The sequence below is a fragment of the Physeter macrocephalus genome, chromosome 18, assembly GCF_002837175.3.
Source record: "Physeter macrocephalus isolate SW-GA chromosome 18, ASM283717v5, whole genome shotgun sequence".
Taxonomy (NCBI): domain Eukaryota; kingdom Metazoa; phylum Chordata; class Mammalia; order Artiodactyla; family Physeteridae; genus Physeter; species Physeter macrocephalus.
The window spans coordinates 11,167,688-11,183,887 of NC_041231.1; the positions used below are offsets into that span (position 1 = coordinate 11,167,688).

General features: G+C 41.1%; 1 protein-coding gene across 14 annotated transcripts in view; it reads right to left on the reverse strand.

Annotated features, from left to right (window-relative positions):
• Positions 1-16,185, reverse strand: part of FANCD2 (FA complementation group D2) — a 59,201-nt gene extending 43,016 nt beyond the window's left edge. For 5 of the 14 annotated variants that reach the window (XR_008615693.1, XM_055079631.1, XM_055079630.1 and 2 more), the window contains exons 1-12: positions 15,945-16,085; positions 13,775-13,867; positions 12,073-12,213; positions 11,229-11,296; positions 10,946-11,049; positions 10,472-10,532; positions 8,321-8,373; positions 5,255-5,333; positions 4,090-4,214; positions 2,239-2,326; positions 1,276-1,380; positions 55-155 (exon numbers count right to left, since the gene is read on the reverse strand). Coding sequence is in view for 12 of the 14 variants with exons in the window: in XM_055079631.1 (XP_054935606.1) it covers positions 55-155; positions 1,276-1,380; positions 2,239-2,326; positions 4,090-4,214; positions 5,255-5,333; positions 8,321-8,373; positions 10,472-10,532; positions 10,946-11,049; positions 11,229-11,296; positions 12,073-12,213; positions 13,775-13,838 (989 nt within the window). In the remaining 2 variants the exon portion in view is untranslated. Of the gene's footprint in view, positions 1-54; positions 156-1,275; positions 1,381-2,238; positions 2,327-2,648; positions 3,986-4,089; positions 4,215-5,254; positions 5,334-8,320; positions 8,374-10,471; positions 10,533-10,945; positions 11,050-11,228; positions 11,297-12,072; positions 12,214-13,774; positions 13,868-15,944 lie in introns of those variants that run through there. The other 9 variants (XM_028479650.2, XM_007113727.4, XM_024124113.3 and 6 more) reach the window with 9 other exon arrangements.
• Between the last annotated feature and the right edge of the window lie 15 nt (positions 16,186-16,200).

Here is a 16,200-nt window from a genome sequence, read left to right on the forward strand (position 1 = left end):
AAACTTTCCTTGCCTACGTGAGAAAAAGGGTGATAACTGTCCATGAGTTTGTACCTTGTTTGCCCTTTATTTTTCAACTTGCTTTGAGAAGCCTGCAACAATGATGGCAGAAAAAAATGCTGCAGATCCAATTTCTCCCGAAGCTCAGAAATTACCTACGGCAAATAAATATTAGCTATGTGTCCTGCTCATTCATAGCAGATAGGCACAATCTATTCTTTCAACAGAAAAACCGTAACATTCTCCTGAAAGACTGAGGAAGAAGAATTATTAAATTAAATGTATTGTCGGGACTTCCCTGGTGATCCGGTGGTTGAGAATCCGCCTTCCATTGCAGGGGACACAGGTTTGATCCCTGGTCAGGGAAGTAAGATCCCATATGTCACGGGGCAACTAAGCCTGTGTGCTGCAACTACTGAGCCCACACACCCTGGAGCCTGTGCATCAAAACCACAGAGAAGCCCACGTGCCCCAAGAGAAGAGTCCACGTGCCACAACGAAAGATCCTATGTGCTGCAACTAAGACCTGACACAGACAAAAATAAATAAATAGCTAAAGTGAGTATAGTATGCCATGCTCTTTACTTTTTTTTATTATTTTTTTAAATATTTATTTATTTATTTATTTATTTATTTATTACTTTTGGCTGCATCAGGTCTTAGTTGTGGTTTGCAGGATCTTTTGTTGCAGCATGTGGGTTCTTTCATTGTGGCGTGCAGGCTTCTCTCTAGCTGTGGTGCTTGGGCTCCAGAGTACATGGGCTCTGTAGTTGTGGCACTTGGGCTCTGCAGTTGTGGCACATGGGCTTTCTAGTTGTGGTGCGCAGGCTCAGTAGTTGTGGCACATGGGCTTAGCTGCCCCGTGGCACATGGGATCTTAGTTCCCCAACAGGGATTGAACCCGCATCTCCTGCATTGGAAGGTGGATTCATAACCACTGGACCACCAGGGAAGTCCCTGTCATACTCTTTAAAATTTCAGAATTCCTTCAGGCATTACACTGAAATAGCAAATATAACCTGTAGCAGCTTATATAGAACAACAAGTCTGGCTAGTAGCTCCATTCTCTCCCCTGCTGGATTAATCAGCATTATCAATTAGTTTCGGGACAGAGATGAGCAATTAGAACCAATTAATTTAAGTAATTTATCTTGATGTATCTTCCTCAAGGTTAGTCTTTTTTTGACTTCTGAGTTTCACAAGGGCACCACTGCTCTCCCCTGTACTCTCTAGGATCTAGCTGCCTACAGTGTTTGTTGGGAAACAGTAGGGTACCTCAAGTGCATCCGTGGCTGTTATGGAATGAAGAATGAACTTGACGCTCATAGGTAAATCGTCCAACATGACAGATGACAGCTTACCCATCACTAACTGGCGGACCTAAACATAAAAAGCACAAAAACCTTACATATTTTCATGTTAATGCCTCAATCTAGTATTGACTCGTTAGGTAAAATTAGAACAATTATTTCTCTCTCTCAGTTTTCTCACTTGTAATTTTGGAAGAAGAACATCTCATTTTATTTTATTTTTTCCAAATTACAAGCTTTCAATTGTTAACGCTACAGCTTCTTCAAAAAGAGACAGGTGATAAACGTGAAAGTCTTCTTCTCTTAATTTTGGAGCCTGAATTTTCCACTGGCTAGAGGAAGGCATAAAAAGTTGATAGTCCGGGGCTTCCCTGGTGGCGCAGTGGTTGAGAATCTGCCTGCTAATGCAGGGGACACGGGTTCGAGCCCTGGTCTGGGAGGATCCCACATGCCGCGGAGCAACTAGGCCCGTGAGCCACAACTACTGAGCCTGCGCGTCTGCAGCCTGTGCTCCGCAGCAAGAGAGGCCACGATAGTGAGAGGCCTGCGCACCGCGATGAAGAGTGGCCCCCGCTTGCCACAACTAGAGAAAGCCCTCGCACAGAAATGAAGACTCAACATAGCCAAAAATAATTAATTAATTAATTAATTTTTTAAAAAAGGTGTTATTCCTATGGGAGCAGTTTGTAACTATACAGGCAATACAGAAGATTTCCACTAAAACATACTGATTAAAAATGAGCAGTTAATCTATCATAGTATGGCATATGAAATTCACTGAAAAGAAAAAAGAGAGCAAACGTCATTCAGCATTGTTTCAAAATGAAATTTTCATTATATATGATTGGTCCAAGGCAATGACTGATTGACATTGGTTCTGGGAAGCGAGCAAGCTGGCACTCTTTCTGGAGAGTAGAGTCCTCCCTACCTTAGTCAGGAGCTTCGGCTCAAGTCGGAGGCTAGAGAGGACATCCAGGATTGGGACAGTGAGCAGAGTATTCTCTGTTAGAAGGTCACTGTGAATAGTAGAAAGAGAGAAGCTGTGCAAATTTTAAGAGCTGGGCAAATAATGACAGGAAAATCACTCAAGGTATAGGAAGAGAGGATATACTTAGTTCCAATTAAATTCTATTTATAGTATGTTTCATTAACATCCTCGTGATTTAAAAAAAAATATATGCTCATTTTGAAAAATTCAAACAATAAACAAAGCAGAAACAAGAAGCCCTACCTCATCATCCCCACTACTCAGAGGAAACCACTACTAAGGTTCCTGAGAAAAGGAAAAAGAAAACCTACAACAATTACAATGAAGTGTGATAACCATGATAGACATACCTGTAGGGTGCTACAGTAGCACACAGTAGAGAAGGACAGTGATGGATCCTAAGAGAAGGTTATACAAAAGGACAAGCAGGCAAAGTGGGGTATACAGTGCTATACACAGAAGGCGCATCCTGCCCAAAAGCACAAAAGCAAGAAATCACTGGACATTTTTGGAGACAGCTTTACAGACAACTATAGAAAAGGAGGTATAACAAATTGGAAGTTTTTAACTACTTCTAGGATAAATACGTGGTTGCATTAAAACAGAAATAAAATTATGTAGTGATATTGTTCTCCTCTTCTTCACTATTGCCCTATAATTAGTATTTTTCACGTAAATGTTCGTAAGCAATGGATGTCTGCAATAGATCTGACACAGCAATGTGCATTAGAATGAATCATTTAGGGACCAAAGAAGTTGATGTTTAATAAGCTCCACAAACTATTTGGATGTGCAGTCAAGATGGAGGACACCCTTGGATAGAGAAAATGTTAACAAAACGACGGAATAATGTTTATGTCTCTGCAGACCAAATTTATACACCTAATCCTAAGCCAGACTTCATATTCATGACAGATACACGGGTCTACTCAAATATATACTCAGTATTAGAAAAGAAAGAAAGTATATGGATCTACTCAAATATACACTCATTGGGTGTATCCGCCTGCCATTGCAGGGGACACGGGTTCGAGCCCTGGTTTGGGAAGATCCCACACGCCACGGAGCAACTAACCCCGTGCGCCACAACTACTGAGCCTGCGCTCTAGAGCCCGCAAGCCACAACTACTGAGCCCGCGTGCGACAACTCCTAAAGCCACACACCTAGAGCCTGTGCTCCGCAGGAAGAGAAGCCACCACAATGAGAAGACCATGCACTGCAATGAAGACGCAACACAGCCAAAAATTAATTAATTAATTAATTCAAAAAAACCAGGGACTTCCCTGGTGGCGCAGTTCTTAAGAATGCGCCTGCCAACGCAGGGGACACGGGTTCAATCACTGGTCCAGGAAGATCCCACGTGGCGGCGCCACTAAGCCCACATGCTGCAACTACTAAGCCCATGCACCACAACTACTGAAACCTGTGCACTCTAAAGCCCACGTGCCACAACTACTGAGCCTGTGTGCTGCAACTACTGAAGCCTGTGCGCCTAGAGCCTGTGACCAGCAACAAGAGAAGCCAACGCGATGAGAAGCCCGTGCACTGCAACGAAGAGTAGCCCCCGCTCGCTGCAACTAGAGAAAGCCCACGCGCAGCAACAAAGACACAACACAGCCAAAAAAAAACACTCATTATTAGAAAAGCAAGTCAAATTCCATACCCTAGAAAGATGGGTATCATCCTCTTTTATAAAAAAAGAAACACATTATTACTACTCTTTTTATACTGCAGTGATAAGGCTCCCAAAGGGAAGTCTTGCTCAAGATGCCAACGAGGTGCTTACCCACCTGAGTTCATTCCCCACATCAGCATGCTGGGAATCCCCTAGGATCTCAGGTAGGCTGGTGACAAAGTCATGCTGCAGGTACACTGGAGCAATACTGATCAGCTGCATGATCTTGGTGGTGAGATCCTGCAGCGGAGGAGACGATTAGAATTGTAAAACTACCCAGAATAGAGAAAGACCTCCTACTCATGAAATGTAGAGCTGGAATTATTCTGTGTACAATACAACAACTACACACATACTCAAGCTCAAAGCCTAAAATCAGAGGTAAGTGACCCAGAGATATTCACACTTGAGATGGTACATAGAAAAAAAATAGGCTGGATGGCATATTATTTAATACCTTTTTTTTTTTAATTTTTTGGCTGCACCGAGCAGCTTGTAAGATATTAGTTCCCCGACCAGGGACTGAACCCGGGCCCCTGGCAGGGACAGTGCAGAGTCTTAACCACTGGACTGCCAGGGAAGTCCAACAATTGGGGGTTCTTTTGCTTTTGTTTTTTTCCCTTTTCCACTGTCTTTATTTCACTTAATCTTCACAACTGTATTCCCATTTTTAAAATGTAGGGATATGTGTTGCTCAAGGATATGCAATTAATAAGTGGCAGACCCAAAATTCCAGCCCAGATGAGATTCCAAAACTCATGTTCTTCCAAATAAAGATTTAGCCTTTGAATGTCTGACAAAAATTAGTAGAATGATTTAAGAACTCTGAAAAGAAATGGGCCTTAATCAACAGGCTCAAAAGAGATTCAACTTTACCAAGGTGCTTAATAACAAGTAACATAATCCCGAAGAAATTTTCCTCAATATGTAATTAAAATAACACATTTGCAGTGAAGTAGGATGATTTCGGATCTCATTGCTTTTGAGAAATAATACATAATAATAATCTCTGTACTTTGAGAAGTTAATGAATTCCTTCCAAATATTTATTTAATAAATGACATCCAGTCATCATAATTAGATACATTTCTTATTTTAGAGAAACTTAATGGGTGAAACAACCATGGTTTTCAAATTATTAAAGCTAAAAAAGATAACGGATAGAAAAATATGAATTTTTTGTTTAGAAAGGAAAAAATACCATGCAAATGCCAAAAGTTTGGTTAAGTGTGGAAAACACACTCTATAAATCCAAGAGACAGAAAAAGTCCCCAACTTACCTTACTATCCACAACTCTGTCAAGCCACTTCAGTTGATTGATGATGAGTCGAGGCATGCTGAGTCCATCACTGTTCACGCTGAATGTTAGGAAGGATGAGAAGTCAGGAATGTTGCCTTTCTGACTTACACAGCAGCAAGCATTAATACTGCATGTAACATTTCAGCCATTCACTTAACACTTACTAAACACCATGCATTGCACACTGTGCTAAACACACAGGTAATACAAAAAAAAGCATGAGACATATGCTTATGTATGTTGAGAAAGATGTCTGGAAGAAGCTGCACTAAACTGTTAGTGGCTATATCTGGGGAGGGTTTAGAGAGGGGAAGAAAGGTCTGGAGAGTATCTCTTAAAATATATGAACAATTAAAAAAAATAAAGGTAACAAACTTTAACAAATTGAGTAAGATAAATTGTTTTTAAAGGTAAACAACTGGGACTTCCCTGGTGGTGCAGTAGTTAAGACTCCGCCTGCCAATGCAGGGGACACGGGTTCGAGCCCTGGACCAGGAAGGTCCCACATGCCGCAAAGCAACGAAGCCCGTGTGCCACAACTACTGAGCCTGTGCTCTAGAGCCCGCGAGCCACAACTACTGAGCCCGTGCTCTGCAGCAAGAGAAGCCACTGCAATGAGAAGCCCGCGCCCTGCAACAAAGAGTAGCCCCTGCTCGCGGCAACTAGAGAAAGCCTGCGCACAAGGCCCAAAGCAGCCAAAATAAATTTTAAAACTAAATAAAATAAATTTTAAAACTAAATAAATTTTAAAACTAAATAAATAAATAAAATAGAAGGTAAAAAACTAATTACATCAATGTGATAAGTACCAAAAAATGCAAGTAATTTTTACCACCGCGAGCCACAACTACTGAGCCCGTGCTCTGCAGCAAGAGAAGCCACTGCAATGAGAAGCCCGCGCCCTGCAACAAAGAGTAGCCCCTGCTCGCGGCAACTAGAGAAAGCCTGCGCACAAGGCCCAAAGCAGCCAAAATAAATTTTAAAACTAAATAAAATAAATTTTAAAACTAAATAAAATAAATTTTAAAACTAAATAAATAAATAAAATAGAAGGTAAAAAACTAATTACATCAATGTGATAAGTACCAAAAAATGCAAGTAATTTTTACCACTATGGAAACAGAAGGTCAGATTTAGACTATGTCAAAGTACTGAAAACCATTTATAAGTGATTGGAATTTGGCTCAGTATTAATATTATCATTAATTTAACAATATTAATAATCATTATTATTCTTTAATATTCATAATAATTATAAATAATTTCCCAGTATTATTTCCCCTAAAATGACAGTCTCTGCCTTCTTCCCAGCCTCCTATATCTAACTTTTGGACCACCTCCAACTCCTCTTCTGGACAGCATTCTCAGTCTTTGTTTACTACAGACAAATTTAACTGCTAAAAAAGACAGCCAGGACACAAAGCATAGTGCAAGCCATTCAGGCAAACCATGAATTTCTAAAGATAAATCTTCAAGTTTACTACTGCTACATACAAGACCCAGAAGCAGCACATATTAAAAAGGAGGAAATAAAAATTACCTAAATCCTCTCACCCAGAGGTCCACCATTGACATACATGTGTATATGTAGCTATGTAAATGTGTATGTTTGTACCTTTTTTTAACAAAATACTGAGTGGAACTGTAAATACTGATTTGTAGCCTTTTTTTTTCAATTAATGCATGGCATTAAATAATCCTCTTTATAATTTTTAGTGTCCACATGATATTCCATTATGTGGATATACCTAATTTACTTAACCAATCTCCTAAGTTGAATATCTCAGTTTACAATTTTTGTGACTTTAAACAGTAATATTATTCATTACTGTTTTCATTCAGAGGTATTGCCTTAGGATAAATTTGGAGGCATGGCTGAACATTAACGGGTACGCAAAATCTTAGGTTTTGATACACACAACCTACTGCCCTTCAGAGTAATTACACTGCTTTATATGTTTACCAGTGATATATGAGCATGCCTGTTCATCGCACTCAACAAGAGAGATCCTTTGAGAGGGAAAAAAATCTATTTATTGTTTGAAATTGTTGTCTTTGATTATTAATGAACTTGAGCATTAAAAAAAAGTGTTTAATGCTCTTTTATTTCTTCTCTGTGAATTGTCTATTCATGACCTTTATCTACTTTTCTGTTAGGCTGTTCTTTTTTTCTCTTAGTTATTTTTTAATTATTACTATTTTTAAGTAAATTTATTTATTCATTTTTATTTTTGCCTGCATTGGGTCTTCGTTGCTGCGCGCAGGCTTTCTCTAGTTATGGCGAGCGGGGGCTACTCTTCGTTGCAGTGCATGGGCTTATCATTGCAATGGCTTCTCTTGTTGCGAAGCACGGGCTCTAGGTGCACGGGCTTCAGTAGTTGTGGCACGTGGGCTCAGTAGTTGTGGCTGTCGGGCTCTAGAGTGCAGGCTCAGTAGTTGTGGTGCACGGGCTTAGATGCTCTGCGGCATGTGGGATCTTCTCGGACCAGGGCTCGAACCCGCGTCCCCTGCACTGGCAGGCAGATTCTTAACCACTGCGCCAGCAGGGAATCCCTTAGTTATTTTTTAAAGTAAAAAAGAATTTCTGGGGGGGGGCGCCACACCATGCGGCTGGCAGGATCTTAGTTTCCCCGACCAAGGATCAAACCCAGGCCCCAGGAGAGTGAAAGCCCGGAATCCTAACCACTGGACCGCCAGGAAATTCCATTAAAGTAAATTTTTTAAAATGGTAGCTCATATGCAGTATAAAATTGAAAAGGTAAAGAACAGTATTCAGAGAATATATAACTCCAGCCAATTGGCTCCACTCCTGGGAGACAACCACTATTACCAGTTTATGGTGTATCCTTCTAGGAATACATGGACATATAAATAGATGAAATTTCAAAGAAAGTCACCCCAGTAAAACTTCAGTAGTCATTTAAGAATCTGGAATCATAATAAATATGATCTTCAGACATACCAATGATGCTTCAGAGCAACCTTTTCATAGAGAAACATAAGTACACCAGGGTACTTTGAGCGTTCCAGAGTAACTCCACTTACTTTTTGAAAAGAAATTCTGGCAACTTTTCAAATAAGATTTTGATAATGGCAGGCTAAAAAAGAAGACATAGGGAGTTAGGAGATTGTCTCGAAATGTACAACAGAAATGTATAATTAGCTGTAATTCTCTCCAATGAGAGTTCTTGGAGGAAAAACCCTGTTATAATTGAAATCCTCATTATAAGAATGTCCACCTGGCGGGAATGTAAATTGATACAGCCACTACAGAGTACAGTATGGAGGTTCCTTAAAAAACTAAAAATAGAACTACCATATGACCCAGCAATCCCACTACTGGGCATATACCCTGAGAAAACCATAATTCAAAAAGATACACGTACCACAACGTTCACTGAAGCACTATTTACAAGAGCCAGGACACGGAAGCAACCTAAGTGTCCACTGACAGATGAATGGATAAAGAAGATGTGGCACATATATACATACTTATATATACGACCAAATGTAAAATAGATAGCTAGTGGGAAGCAGCTGCATAGCACAGGGAGATCAGCTCGGTGCTTTGTGACCACCTAGAGGGGTGGGATATGGGAAGAGTGGGAGGGAGGCTCAAGAGGGAGGGGGTATGAGGATATATATACACATATAGCCGATTCACTTTGTTATACAGCAGAAACTAACACAACATTGGTGAGGTGGATGGACCTAGAGTCTGTCATTCATAGTGAAGTCAGTCAGAAAGAGAAAAACAAATACTGTATGCTAACACATATATATGAAATCTAAAAATATATATATATGCTTCTAATGTACCTAGTGGCAGGACAGGAATAAAGACACAGACGTAGAGAATGCATGTGAGGACATGGGGAGGGGGAAGGGTAAGCTGCGATGAAGTGAGAGAGTGGCATGTACTTATATATACGACCAAATGTAAAATAGATAGCTAGTGGGAAGCAGCTGCATAGCACAGGGAGATCAGCTCGGTGCTTTGTGACCACCTAGAGGGGTGGGATATGGGAAGAGTGGGAGGGAGGCTCAAGAGGGAGGGGGTATGAGGATATATATACACATATAGCCGATTCACTTTGTTATACAGCAGAAACTAACACAACATTGTAAAGCAATTATACTCCAATAAAGATGTAAAAACAAAAAAGTATGTCCACACGAATGTTGCCTATATTTTGAATATAACCTGCTGGAATACAAAGATTTATCAATAATCTGTCCTCTGAAAAATTACAAAATGACTATCAAGGTAACATTAAAATAATCGGATAATCAAAAACATTATTAATTATGATGACAAATGTTAACCCATGAAATGCAGGCTTTAACAGATTATCAAATAGTTAGCAAGAAAAGATTTCTCTTTGGAGGAACAAGAGAGCTCTTAGATTTAAGCTAACTAAATTATACTCAATATTTCCAATGAAAAGGAAAAAAGAGTGGGAAGATTAACAGTGCTAGAGAAGAAAAGAGGAAAAATGAAGGACAGGGAGGGAGGGAGACTTTTCATTGTATATACATTTCTATAATTTGAGATGTTTAAAACATCTCACTGATTGTCTAATCAATAAATTAAGAGAGAAAGGAGGAGGAAAAAGGAAAGATCTAGTTAATAAGCAAATACGAAGCTAAATGGGAGTTGATGCAGATGTGAATATGGCAGAGATATACAAGGTACTCAGAGCACACAGGATGAAGCTTTACAAAACAGGAATCAGGGGCCGCCAGGATACATGAGGCTTCAAGATGTACTGGGTTAACCAGCTCAGTCCAAAGACACAGATATTGCCCTACAAGATTCATGTCAGGGCTTCCCTGGTGGCGCAGTGGTTGAGAGTCCACCTGCCGATGCAGGGGACACGGGTTCATGCACCGGTCCGGGAAGATCCCACGTGCCGCGGAGCGGCTGGGCCCGTGAGCCATGTCCACTGAGTCTGTGTGTCCGGAGCCTGCGCTCCGAAACGGGAGAGGCCACAGCAGTGAGAGGCCCGCGTACGGCAAAAAAAAAAAAAAAAAAAAAAAAAAAAAGATTCATGTCAGCAACAGGGCTGTGGTAAACTGTTGCAAACCCAAACTCTCCCATTAACCCTGCTCTGCCCTGTGCTCCAGCCACTTACACTTGGGCATACACCACAAATCACATCCATTAAATGTTCACAGAAAAAGTGGCAGTCTCACCTGTAATATGTCAATCCCCAGAAGCAATTTAATAAGGCTCTTACAGTAAGATGTGCCCATGCTGTAAAAAAAAAAAAAAAAAAAAGGAGAGATTGGTTTTCTACTTTCTTTTCCTTGTTTTAATGTTTTTATTATCCTTTCTCCATAAAATTGGTTAACTATGTAATTTTAAAGGAGAAACTATCCTGGTTAGATAAGAAATACAGAGCACGAGAAGATAGCTCTTAAGACACAGACAAGAAGAGTTGAAACTGTACCAACACAGGTGAGACACATTCTAGAAAACATTCTGGTTCTTAGTCTTGTTATCATAAACTTAATAATTTAAAGGTTAGGTTAAAACTTTGAGGAAAAGAGAGCTATAAATCAAAAGTAAAATTCCAAAAAATCGCATTCTGCACCAACCCCACCTCCCAATCCAGTTAAGTGTAACAGACTAAATTTCAGCAACAGTCCAGTGCTTCGTCTCCACACCTGGCTTCCTCATCCTGCAGACGTTCACAAGACAAAAGGCAGTTCCTGAAACTGTCTTGGTCCTCAATGTAAGACTCCAGGCCACTAACGAATTCTTCTACTATCTTAGTGACATTGAAAAAAAAAAAAAAAAAAAAAAAAAAAGAGTAAGATTTTTAGTTTAACATTTACTGTCGATTAGCTAAAATCATTCAAGCCTATTCAACTTTATGCTAGTGTCTTTGAACTCCCAATTCCAGAGTACTGCTGGCAAAAACAAAAATACTAGGGATAAAATACATACTTTGGGATAAGAAGGATGTTTCCTCAGAGTCTGAAAGAGCTTCTTTTGGAAAACGATTTGATCCACAGCTATGAGGAAAGAAGACTAGTGTCTTTAACACTTCCTACCAGAGTTTTACTTTCCTAAGACCTAGGTTCCTGTCTGATGAAACCAATAAAGATATTTCCAACCTAATTTCAGAGCCAAATCTTATAAACCCACTGCAAAACAGAATTAGCTTTTATAAAGGATAGCTACTAAGTATTCTTTAAAAAAAAAAAAAAAAAAAGCCAAAACCTTAGCTGGATGGAATAATCTATGCCCCCAAAGTAGGGACTTACATGGCTTTATAAATTTTCTTCTGAAATTATTCTGACACAGATCTAACTGCTCTCTAGGTATTAATTTATTTTTTCATGCAAAACAGAATTAGCTTTTATAAAGGATAGCTACTAAGTATTCTTTAAAAAAAAAAAAAAAAGCCAAAACCTTAGCTGGATGGAATAATCTATGCCCCCAAAGTAGGGACTTACATGGCTTTATAAATTTTCTTCTGAAATTATTCTGACACAGATCTAACTGCTCTCTAGGTATTAATTTATTTTTTCACAAGAAAACATAAAGTAATACTAGTACATAACATTCTTCCTTAAAAAAAAAAAGGATTAGACATACTTTACTTAACATGCATTAATCAGGACCAAAGAGAATAACAACATTCTCTAAAAAGCAATTTCAGTTTCATCCTTATCTCAAGACACAGGGTGTTCCCATTTCTAATCTTCATTGCCTCTCTAGAAAATCCATGATTCAGTTCTGAGCCCTTTCACTATACCCAGACAAAAGATTTTGATTAAAATATTACCTAGTTGATTCTGACTCTCTCCTGTTTTAAGGGTAATTCCTGATGTCTTAAGAAGCTTTACAAAGACACTGTCATTTTCTTCAACTTCATTATGAACATGAGATTTCTTTGTCTTTTTGGAATGTGGCTGTTTCCTGGCTTCTGAAGGTAGACAAAATTTTCAAGAATGTGACAAATAGTAAAGCAAAGCTTAAAATGTAAACCCTAGAACAATAATCCTAAGAGGAAAGTTGATGGGTTCCTGAAGAACTATACTGGAACTGATGCTGCTGTGCAATGTTATCTCTAACAAGGGTCAGCAATAATGGCTTGCAAACAAACAAATAGAACGATCAACAAATTGATTTTCACCTACTGAGTTTTCAATTGAAGAATTCAAAATGTGCCACCTCTAACAAGAATGACCAGAGTAATGTTTTCCAGCCAAATTCTAAAGCACTCAGGGTGTCTCATGTGGTCTACAAACCAGTATGTTGGAATCACTGGGAAGCTTACTAAAAGCATATTCTTAGGTCATGTCCCAGAGCTAAAGAATCAAAATTTCAGGGATGGAGCATGGGAATCTGAATTATTAATACGCTCTCCAGGTAATAATCCTGACGCACACCAAAGTTTGAGAACCAACGATCAGGATACAGAGGTAGAAAGAATGCAGCAGGTTCTCCTACATCATATCTTTGAGTACAAAGCCCAGACTGATTTCATCCCAAGGTTTTCAACCCATAAGAAATAATAAAAAATAAGAACACAAAAACAAAAAGGTACCTGAAGTTACATATGATTATCTACTCTTCTCCCTTAATGAAGCAACGTTAGAATTGCCTTAATAGAGTGGATGAGTGTGATGAATGAAAGACTATCAACCCTTTCTCATTGGAACTCTTAGGGCTTCTGTCAACTGCATTCTCATATGGACAGATTCTGTACTCTTTCTTTGCCTCTGGTGTGCTTGCTTTGATATGATGCTTTTCCTTTATACATCACCATCATAGCATTTATCTAGATCATCATTTTTAAGGCAGGAAAGGGGACCATAAGAGTTTTAAAGGGAAGGGACTTCTGTGGCGGTCCAGTGGTTAAGAATCTGCCTCCCCATGCAGGGGACGCGGGTTCGATCCCTGGTCAGAGAACTAAGACCCCACATGCCACAGGGCAACTAAGCCCATACACCACAACTACTAAGCCCACATGCCACAACTAGAGAGAAGCCCTCACACAGCAGAGGAGGATCCCACATGCTGCAATGAAGATCCCGCGTACCAAAACTAAGACCCAATGCGGCCAAAAATAAAAAAAATAATAATAAATATTTTTTAAAAAGTGGCGGGAAGTGGGGAAGCTTTTTTAAAATACAACCCAATCCAGAGATCCTTTAAAAACAATAAAAATTAAAAATAAAGGGTCTAGACTATGTAGTATCTTTGTGCCCTAGCACCTAAAGGATGTACAATACTTAAGCTCTTATGTATGCAGATTTCTCCTACGTATGTGGAGACTGAAACTCACAGACTATGGGCATGCCCAAAGTCATACATGCAATTAGAGGCAGCAATTTCATTCCAAATCTCCTGATACTAGATTCTGTGTGCCCCATCCATTAAGCCTTGGTGACTCCAGCACTTGAAAGCAGGAACTTTATAACCCTTTTAGTGCCTCACACGTTTGCCACAGGAAATAAAGCAACAAATGACTAAACACTTACTAGAGGCATCTTCTGTCAGGCTCTCTTTATCCTCAGATGTTGAAAGTCTTCTTTTGGAAAGCATTTTGACCAAAGCCTTCTTCAGTTAAATTACTTTGCAGAGCAAATCAGAGAACAGAAATTACCTGTTAGAAGCTAAATTCTGAGAAGTTAAAGCTATTAGCTCAAAGAAAACTATCCAAAACCAAAGACTTTACAAAATGCTATCTAAATCCAGGTGCTGAAAAAATTTCAACTCCTCTATCTGGTCAAAACTCCCTTGTTTTCAAGACTTGTTTACCTAGTTGCCTCTTCAGCCAGACCGTTTCCCTCTTGCTGAAAGATAAAACCCATAGTTCTCTGACATTTAAGATCCTTCATCATCTAGCCCCAATCTATTGATCCTTTAACTCATTAACCCAGTATTATATGCTAGGGACTGTGCTAGGTGCTGGGGTTACAACTGTGAACCAAATACAATCCCTGTCCTCAGGGAGTTTACTATATAGTACCAAGTAGTCCTGATGTAGTTATGAAAGAGAAGTGCAGGGTGCTATGAGGAAATCTAGTCTAGTTGGCGGTGATGAGGAAAAGCAGGGGGCTTCCCTGGTGGCGCAGTGGTTGAGAATCCGCCTGCCGATGCAGGGGACACGGGTTCGTGCCCCGGTCCGGGAAGATCCCACATGCCGCGGAGCGGCTGGGCCCGTGAGCCGTGGCCGCCGAGCCTGCGCGTCCGGAGCCTGTGCTCCACAACAGGAGAGGCCACAACAGTGAGAGGCCCGCATATCGCAAAAAGGAAAAAAAAAAAAAAAAAAAAAAAAAGCAGGGACAATTTCTCAGGGATAATCTCTTTGAGAAAGTGATTTTTAAGCCGAGACCTGAGGGTTGAAATAAGAGTTAGCCAGTAGAAGAGGTATGAGAAGAGTGGTCCAGGCAGAGAAAAACTCAACACTGAAACAGGGAGAACGGAGAGTGAGAAATGAGCCTGCAGAGGTAGGGGAGGGCCTGAACCACAGGGAATTCTATTTTGTAAACTAGAACGTTCCTGGTTTCACTGCGTTTGCGTAAGATGTTATTTTCACCTGAAATGCTCTTATCCGCCTGGAAATTACTCCTCCTCCTTAAAGACTCAGTCAAATGTCATCTTCCTCCTATCCCCAAGGGAGATTACTACTCCAGCTTCCCTGCTCCAGAGTATACGTAGGAGCCCTTACAAAGCACTAGACTGTGGGGCTCCTTGAGAGCAGGAATCCAGTGTCCTTTACTTCAGGTATCCCTAGTGCCCAGCACGGTACCTGGCATAAAAAAAATTTCCGAGAATATTCGCTAAATGAGAATGGCTGGCACTGTGGGGCTCCTTGAGAGCAGGAATCCAGTGTCCTTTACTTCAGGTATCCCTAGTGCCCAGCACGGTCGGTACCTGGCATAAAAAAAATTTCCGAGAATATTCGCTAAATGAGAATGGCTGGCAGGCAGGTAAATACTAACAGCTAATAAAAACCATTTTAAGTGCTTTACATTTGATACTTCATTTATTCCTCACAAAACTTTTGTGTGTGTGTGTGTGTGTGTGGTATGCGGGCCTCCCTCTGCTGCGGCCTCTCCCGTTGCGGAGCACAGGCTCCGGACGCGCAGGCTCGGCGGCCATGGCTCACGGGCCCAGCCGCTCCGCGGCATGTGGGATCCTCCCAGACCGGGGCGCGAACCCGGTTCCCCTGCATCGGCAGGCGGACGCGCAACCACTGCGCCACCAGGGAAGCCCCTCACAAAACTTTTTGAGGTAGCTACCATTATTCTCACATTCAGTGGCAGAGCTGGGATTCCAATTTAGCAATCCGGCTCCAGGATCTGCCTCTTAACTACCACCTACACTTACTCTTGATTATAATAGAGCCTTCCAATAATATTTACCATTTACTATGTACCAAGCGTCATGCTAAGCGTTTTCTTTATCCGTTGCCTCGTTTACTACTTATAACCATTACCAGCCATTCCGTCGATGGAAAAACTAAGGCAAGTCAGGGCCTCCTGACTTCAGGGCACACGCCCGTAACACGCGCTAACCGGTCCCGCTTCCAGAGAAGCCTGAAAGCCGGGGAGACCGGACGGGCTGCCCGGACCAGGTCGTCCGGGGAGGGAGCAGGGGTCAAGTCCCTCCTCACTTCGTCATTTTAACGACGCAAGGAGGTACCTGGGAGGATTGTCCCACGACAAGACAGTTGAGGAAGCTGAGGTTCGGGGCGCGGAGCCCCAGAAGGAAAAGCCGAGCTCTGCCGGGGCCTAGAGACCAGGCCGCAAAGACGCGGGGCCTCTAGAGGAGACGACCGCTGCTCCACTCAACCGCCGAGAAGCCGTTGTTGCCCCTCCTTTTCGACTTTCCCGCGCGGCGCAACGCCACATTGGACGCCGCCGAAGCCTGCCTCACCGAGCGCGCGCCTCGCCGTGAC